Source organism: Fulmarus glacialis, unplaced genomic scaffold (assembly GCF_000690835.1).
Source record: "Fulmarus glacialis isolate BGI_N327 unplaced genomic scaffold, ASM69083v1 scaffold28502, whole genome shotgun sequence".
In the NCBI taxonomy this organism is placed as follows: domain Eukaryota; kingdom Metazoa; phylum Chordata; class Aves; order Procellariiformes; family Procellariidae; genus Fulmarus; species Fulmarus glacialis.
In genome coordinates, this window is record NW_009196350.1 from 3,532 (window position 1) to 12,173 (window position 8,642).

Below are 8,642 nucleotides of genomic sequence, written 5' to 3' on the forward strand. Positions count from 1 at the left end.
GTGAAAAGTCTTTGTTCTTACTCTTGGGGTCCCACCATGTTCTACTGCCCCAAATCCCTGCTGGTCACAGCTTCTTCCCTGCATGCTCCTGCTTTTGTGCCTTCCCGTGTGTATACAATGCCTTTCCAACCTCCTGTTCCCTAGAGAAAGGGCTCTTCATGGAGCCATCCAAGAAGTAAGCTGAATTTAATAATATAATAATAAAAAAGTAAATTTGATAGAATCATGATAATGTGTGTGTGCTTGAACTTAGTGACTGGCTGGTGACTAATTTGCATCTTCCTGGCTCTTCTCATTTGTTTTGTTACTTTCAATTAGTGTGTAACAATTAAGATTAGATAGCAGGTGAGATGAGTAGCAGCAAGTCTCGGCTGTACCCCCTGATAAATGATTTACTTATGCCCCAAAAAAAGGCAGCTGCAGGGAGCAGGGAAGTTCTTCATTTTTCCAAGACAGCTTAGATCCAGATCGTTTCATTGATGCAGCTGTAAGTTATCAGACTTGATGACAGAGTCCTTGGTATAATCGTTTGTTTTTGCAGTTATTTCCTTCAGCAGTACCCCTGGCTCACCATCTAAAGGTGAGGGCTGAGGGGTATCTGTACCTCCTTGACTTTCATAACTTGGGCAGTCCTTTTCAGTCTGTTTACCTGTAGTTTAGTGGGCAAAAAATGTGATGTGTTGTGGCATTTTGTTCAGTTCCTCTTCCCTAACCTAGAACAAAACAACAAAAAACCTAATGCTTTGTAATGAGGGATGGCAGTAGATACGTGTCAAACACATGCAGCAGTTCTCTCTTTCTACCCAAATGTGATCAGAATGTTCTTCCAGTTAGCACTGAATTTAGTCAATTTATTCTGGTGTCCGTGGAAGATGCATCTTTTGCTATAGGAAAAAAAAGACTGCTCCAGAAGTTTCCTCTCTTACGCATATTTTTAGAGTAATCTTCCAGGCTTTTGGCAAAAATAAACCTGGACTTCCAGCATCTATGAGATGAATATAGGACCCACTGTGCTGCCATTAATCAGGCTTTGGTAGTAGGTTGTACATAAACTGTCTGCACTAGCTCAATTTATAAAAAGTAGAGGGTTTTAGGTGATAAAGCAAACACTGGAAAAATACACAACAGAATTAGATGACCTGTTTTTTCGCTTCAGCAGAAGACTTCATGTCCTTCACTGTAAAATCAGCCACTTCCTTGTTTCCAAACTGAATTTTTTCCAGCCTATCTGGTGGTGTCTTCAGTATCTTTTCCAGGGCATCTCTCTGTAGAGACATTAAAAGCTTTCAGCAAAGTATATTTTGATGTTGGGGTGACACTTTGCTGCTTGCCTTCTGCTTTTTTTCATGCATGGAGGTGATGGACTCTGATACCAATGAAAGCCTAGAAATAATGATGTGCTAATAACCTCAGTGTTCACTCATGAGCAAGTGTTGTCTGCGGTGAGAATTCCCTTTTTCTGCTGAGTGATGGGCCTGTGAAGCTTGCAATGTTGCTGTACACCCAGCAGATATGGGGATTTGGTAATGGGACCCTAAGTATTTAGGAAAGTTACTTTATTATTACTGAAGATATTTAAGAATGGTTTTTTTAGAGCTTAGTAATAATGGTACTGCTGGCCTCTGCTGCATACAAATGAGCAGCCCAATCCTAGAGCTCTGCTGCTGAGGGTAGCACTTACTCCTGGAAAGATGCAGTGATTATTTGATCAGCCAGGAGGCTGAATTCTACTATTTTCTGTATGATAAGCAGTTTTAGCAGTGTTAAACCCACACCAAGGACCTAGGGTTGAAACAATTGCTATCCTGTTACAAGTCTCCTGAGTTATCTGCTCCCCAGACTTTTATTGCCATAAATAACTCTGGAAGTCAGGCCTCACTGCCAGAAGTGTTAAGTGCTGCAAATAGTATAGAAGATGACTCATTTAGTGAGATGAAGGTGGATCATGAATCAGTAGGAAGAAAACTGATATACAAAGGAGACTTTTTGAATGCAGATGACGCAAAAAGTCTGAACAAAGCAATGTTCAATCATCATAAAAATGAAACAAATGACTTTTTGAAAGAAAAAAAAGAAACTCTTCTATCCAATGACAAAGGCCATTCTAGCGAAGCCCAAAGTGGGAAGGTATTGCATACTGAGCGTGTCATTCCTTACCCAAGATAAACTGTGGACTGCCTAGGAAGAGATGAATGGAAAATTCTTCCCAATATGTCCAAACTAAACAGAGTATTCAGCAAGCAGGTTGCTTTCCAGATTGTTCTGTGTCTATATAAGCTGAGAAAATAACTTATCTTTGAGCTAAACAGTTTTGGGAGATCAAGAGCCCTCACAGCTTCAACGAACCCACACTGAAAGGGGTTTAGCAATGGAAATGCTAAAATAATAACCTGTGTGCATCCCTTGTAAATGATAACTCATGGTAAGTGGATAAAATTCCCATAGACTGTTCTATTTGAAAGTACAGCTTTTGGTCCTTTTGCATACCCTCTAGCTCACACACATAGGGGTGCCTCTAAAGGTAGACTTGGAAAAAAGCTACCTGATAGATGATACCCTCCAGATGCTAGTGCTCTAATGAACTAAAGTGTCCAGTGCTGCCTGCAATTCAACTCCTGCCACTTCTTGGGAGTAGGGCTGTTTATTAAGAGCTTAATGTAACTCTTCAGGGGTGAGGATTAAACACTTTCATGTTTGACATCAGCTATGATTCTTTGGACATTGGGAAGAGGTTCTTCACTGAGAGGGTGGTCGGTCACTGGAACAGGCTCCTAGGGAAGTGGTCATGGCACTAAGTCTGTCAGAGTTCCAGGAGCGTCTGGATGACGCTCTTAGTCATACGGTTTAGTTTTAGGTAGTCCTGCGAGGAGCAGGGAGTTGGACTCTATGATCCTCATGGGTCCCTTCCAACTTGAGATATTCTATGATTCTACACAATGTTTTTGAAGCACTGGAGGGAAAAACAGGAGTTACTTCCCCCCCCCCTCCCTAAACGCTGAAATGTAATCATGCAAAGAAGCCTTGATACCTGTATCTTAGGTGGAAGCTCTGGCTCTGCTGGCGTTTTTAGTAAGAGGCACTGTTAAAATTGTAGAGGCTGGTTTATCCTGTGGCGTGTATGGCTCTTCCTTGGCTTTGTTACGCTAGACCCATAAAACGTTGCTCTCAGAAGTACTGCTCCTTTAGAGCAGTAAGACTTAGAAACCGGTGTAACAAGGCATCTTAACCTGTACTGCTTGGAGTTCCTTTGTTCAGGATAGTGAGGGACGGTCAAAAGACTGAAGGCTTCTAGTGTAGCTGTTTTACAGTGTTGGCAATGACAAGAAATCTGGAGAAGATGGGTAATGCTGCCAAAGCATAAGGGATGCAGATACTTATATCGAGCAGAATTATGCACAGGAAGGGAAAGCTCTTGCAAGGATATCTCTATCTCCAATATTATTGTAAAAATAATCTCAAACCTTGTTGTACTCGTCTTTCATAGTGCTGTGAGGTCTGTGAGCTCATTTCTTCACTGAAGCTAGTGCTGGACTGAAATTTGGCGTAAAGCTGTTCATGCTTATTCTTCGTCAATTCCAAAATTTCCGATGCGAATTTACCTGTGTGTTAATGCTCAAAATCCAGAGCTGCATGTTGTAATTGGAATATGTCTGGGTAATAAACCTTTTCGACTGCATCTGTGTTCAGTGCATTTAGTCCCTCTATTCAAAGGTAATCTGCTGGATTTGAGCTCTAATGGAATAAATAATTCTTCCAGGAGGTAGCACAGGCCAAATTTTCTATTGCTACTACGGGAGAGCTAATAGTTAACAGCTAATGACAGATTTATGTTTTCACTTGTTGGTTACCCAGCAGTGGGCCCAGCTCAAATGTAAAATATCACTTGGAAAAGTTGGCTTTGTTAGTGAAAAGTATGACGTTCATTTTTAAAAGCTGTACTGATTTTAAGACAAAAATCCTCCTGTTGGGAGGATAGAAATTCTCTAAGGAGAAATAGCACAGACTGAGTTTCTGTCAATAAAAGAGTATGTGTAATTTAATACCAGACAGCTTTTTAATACAGGAGGGGAAAAAAGAACAGTCAGTCACCTATCTTATGAAGGGGAAAAATACAAAAACCTGCCTGCAGTATGTTACCTAACTTTAGCCACAGAGAGGATAATCCTCTCAGATACTTCCCTCAGACGGTTTTTTTTTGAGTAAGTAAAGGCTATGGAGATGCTGTACTCGGAGACCCTCCAGCACCATTTTCCAAAGTGCTGGCAATAGGAAATGTGTTAGGCAGCACCAGTGGCCAGGCTGTAAGGTGGCACTTGCTTGTTTAGTCCTTCTTATGAAAGTTTCTGTTTGATCTTCAATAATATAAGTGGCCAAGGTTAGAGATGTGTGAATGGCTTGCTACTCAGGATCATCCTTGGTTTGAGCTTGAATTGTTCCTGTGTCCAAGTAGTGGTGGGATCATGCTTCGGATGATACATATACACAGATGCGTTAAACTGCTTACAAACTCCCTGAAGACCTTCTCCCTCCTGATGTCTGTACTAGAAACCCTGTCTGGAAAAGGCATCTGATCCTTAACACAATGCTTGACAACAAGGAATGAACTTGAGTTCAGAAACCAAAATAAACCTCAGGTTATCATTCAGAATGAAAAGAAAATGGACACAAATTTCTTATTCAAATACCAGTTCTATCATTTTTTAAAAAAATCCATTTTGTAATGGTTTCTTAGTCTGAGATCAAATGTGAACTGTAGATTTCTCAGAAGTGTGAATATTTAGGATTTCTGAGGTCTTAATTTAAGGGTAATTATAAGCCCTGACAGCAGTATTTCTTCTAGTTTTATGGACTTGGGAAACAAGTTTGTGGCATGTAACTTCCAGTGAGATTTTCCGATGAGCAAGTTCTTAGTACTGTCACTGTCTCTTTTGTCCCCATTTGAAACAAGCCTGGAAGATCTAAACTGAAAACTGCTGCCAGCTTCTGTTGTATTAACATCCCCATAATGCAGTTCTCTGTTGTTTAACAACTTGCTTCTAAATTCTTAGAGGAGATATGCCTGGATGCTTTGTGTGTGCAGAAACTGAATCTCAGGGTGCTCACAGCAGGGTCAGAGCTGTAGCAGGGGTCCTGCCTCATATAATGACACTCACCTTATTTTCATATACTTCTCCAGTCCTGGCAGTGGTACTTTGGCTCTTGATTATTCCCTGCATCCTCAGCTCCTCAAGAATGTCTGACGACTTTTGCCTCTCTGTTTCCTGTAAGGGCCGTGATTTACTGGTGAACTCGCTGGTGAGCAGTGTGTCTTCAAAAGATGAAAACATTAAAACTTAATACTTACAGAGCACTTGGCATTCAAACAAAACTTCGTGATGTGTTTCCAATGCCAGAGTTTTTATTTGAGAGGTTACATACTGAGAACATCCGGGGGAGAAGGCCTGCTCGAGGCTCTTTTCACTGCTTAAACTTTGCAGTAAGCTTTTTAGTGGCTTCAAAAACGGCGCAGGCACCTAGTTCAGTTTCTCACTGTAGTCAGTTACACTCAGAGGGGCACACTCAGGAAAGCATGGAAGCCAATTTTGAGCATGTTCCCAAAGAGGGTTCATAGGGAGCTCTTTAAAGTTCAAGTTCTCAAGGGTCCTGTGATCTGGTCAGAGAAAGCCAGGCTGGGACGGGATAGTACAAGCCTGCTAATGGACTGTCTTGTAAAGATCACTGTGCTCTTCTGTTAAATGAACCCAAACTTTCATATGCTTTCATGGTTATGATTTTTGTTGTAACAGCATTGCTGCATTTGAGTGATCATAAGCATTCCAACACTTAATTATATATTTATAAACAGCAATTAAGAATAAAACCCAAATTATTTTGATAACCCTTCTGAGTGGCTGTTTAGTTTCCACGTATTAGACATGAATAAACAACGAACAACTTTATTGCCAAGACCCATCAGAGTTTTCAACCCTCAGTTGACAGTTCTACCATCTGCCCAACCTCTATTGGCAGAAGATAGAGCTTTTGTATGAAGAATGCTTGGACCAAATCAAAATCGCAGTTATTTGACATCTGCCAGTCTTTTATAAGCAGAGTGGGTATGACAACGTTGGCTTGTTTTTTAGCTGTAAAACAAACCAGAACACCTACCATCTTGTAGAAGCTGACTCCATACCTCTCCTAAAATAACTGAACCAGTCACCCAAAAAGCACTGGGGTTCAGCTGTCAGTCAGAACACATGAATGTCAGAAGCCAGTATACAGCAAAACATATCTTGGCAAAAAATAAAAGCATGATGAGTGGGCAACGTTGACAAGTGATGTGAATTTGTATTGGTTTTACTAATCTATTCATTCAGGAGAAAAACGTAGTTGAAATATTATGGTATGGTATAGTTTTTTTGTCTTGAAACAGAAGATTGAAGCATGATTTCAAAAACTTTCTGCTTAGAAATTTCCTGTGAAGTTATCTTTTGGCAAGTGGGAGGAAAAGGAGCTTGAAATGAAATGAAACACTATTTCAGCACAAGCAAACAATTTTGTTCAATCTGAAATGAAATCCTTTTATCACATCCTTCTGTAGCATTAGGAGTTAAGTCCTCTTTAATGAATAGCAAACACCGGTAATTATTCCTTTTGTGTTCAATTTGAAATATTTTATTGCAACCCCTGTTTATTACAAAGAGTAAACAACCACTGTAGATTTTCCATTTAGTGTGTTTGTGAAATGTAAGCTGTTCATGGCACTTGAAAAATACAAGACTTAAACTACAAAATTAGGGGGTTTAAATGTGCCAAAGATGGTGCTGCTTTTCCATTAGCAACTCTTACTACAGTGGTGTCCCAAGATTATAGAAAAGTTTGGATTTAAGTGTTCACTTGTAATTTAAAAAAAAAAAAAAAAATTCTTAGCAGACTTTTACTTATCGTCATGATGATTTTTGGAATTTTTATGGTTTTCTTTTTATGATAACTGGCCCTGCAACTTTTGGTTGCAAACTTAAGGAATAACCTGCTATTTCTTAGTGTCTTTACCTGATGCTAGTCAGGGGCGTTGCATTAACCATTCTGTTGTAAAAACTGACTCATTGTAACAGCAGACTGACAGCTCTCGTGTGGCCAATGCATCTTCCCAGTGTGCCATAATCCCAGTTAGAGAGGGCTATCCCTGGGGCCAAGGCTGAGCTGCTTGTCTTGATCTGTTCCAGGCGCCTGCCAAGAAAAGTATCTACTCTGCCGCCTGCTCTGGTAGTGAGGATTGAGTCATGCTGCAGAATATAATCATCAGCTAGGAAATACTTTCTGCTACTATTGCATGGTTTTAAACCAGTGCTAAGAGCTCAATCCTTGCGGTATCACAGCATGAACGTTTCTTGGTATAGAAGTTGGCTGTAGAAATAGACTTTCAAGATTATTTGCTCCTAGGTCTCCATTTGTGGAGCTGGTGTGAACTTCAGTTACCATTTACCTGTGCTTTGTGCATTGCTGCTTTTCTGAGAAGATGTAAATCTTTCTGGTAGTTCTTCAGGGGAGTCTCCCTCACTGGTCTCATCTTCAAGTTTGGCTCCATCCTTTGAAGTGCCTGTTTGCCAAGCTGCCCCATTGTGTGAAGGGACAGCCTCTGTTCCAGCAATGCTGTCATTTTTAGTCTACAAGAAAATGAAGAAACAAATGAGACAAGCTCCTTGGGCTTCTAAACATTTAAGGTGGTATCTAGAATAGTCCCATAGAATTGGCAGGTTCTGAGTGGAGCAGAAGGCAAAAAAAGTTCTGTCACAGGTGGATGTTGGTGGTGAGGAAAGGTCTTTTGGAGCATTTTGGAAAGGAAGCAATGACCTTAAACCTAAATGTGTCCTAATCCAGTTGGCTATATTGGCTATATTCAGTACTTTAAGTGCCTTCTGTGTTTGGATCATTGGCTAGAAATTCAAAATTGAGTTTTAAACTAGCACTTGGTAAGGTGTTAACCTGTGCACTTTCTCAACAATAGCTTTGAACCTCCAAAGAATGCAGGATTAGAGCCTAGATGTTTTGTTGTCTCTTCTCTGTATGTTTGGGCTTGAGCCAATGCAACTCTTCAAACTTCACAAATTGGCTGTGCACCTGTATCCGATAATATTTGCATATATACAAGCCCCTTGCCTCATAATAACTTTTTGAGGCAAAACCTACCTTGCTGCAGTGTTGCAATTCATCATTGGTGTGGGAGATAAGTGCCTCTAATTGTATCTTTAATAAGGCAAGTGAGACAGACTGCGAAAAGCCACTTTTCAGGTGCTGTAAAATCTGGTCATGCATATGGCCAAATGGTGAGTCTGCTTCTTCTGTAGCATAAGGGTTGTATTAAGCTGAGTGAGTGATAGCCCTTCTCTTAAAGAGCTCCCCGACAGATTCAGAGCTACAGTTAACATCAGAAAAACCATTTCTCTGTATCCGTATGTCCTTGTACACTCGCATGCTAAGACATCTCCTAACATACTTTGTACAGAGTCTGTTTGGAAGAAGTCACTACCTGGCTTTTGGCTTCCTGGGTGTTCTGTAGCTCCTCAGAAGACAGCCGCGTGACAGTGACCCTGTTAGAAATACTGCAGCCCATGGTGAAACTGTGACCATCTGCTTCTCCTTGCTGCAAGTCCAGGGAGCAG

At 40.7% G+C, this 8,642-nt stretch overlaps 1 protein-coding gene across 1 annotated transcript; it reads right to left on the reverse strand.

The window, feature by feature from the left end:
* Positions 1 to 457: 457 nt before the first annotated feature.
* STMND1 (stathmin domain containing 1) lies at positions 458 to 8,593 on the reverse strand. Its single transcript, XM_009572182.1, is given in 6 exon segments — positions 458 to 494; positions 496 to 713; positions 1,140 to 1,265; positions 5,154 to 5,308; positions 7,466 to 7,646; positions 8,510 to 8,593. Coding segments are annotated over 6 exon segments (801 nt in total).
* Positions 8,594 to 8,642: the final 49 nt, after the last annotated feature.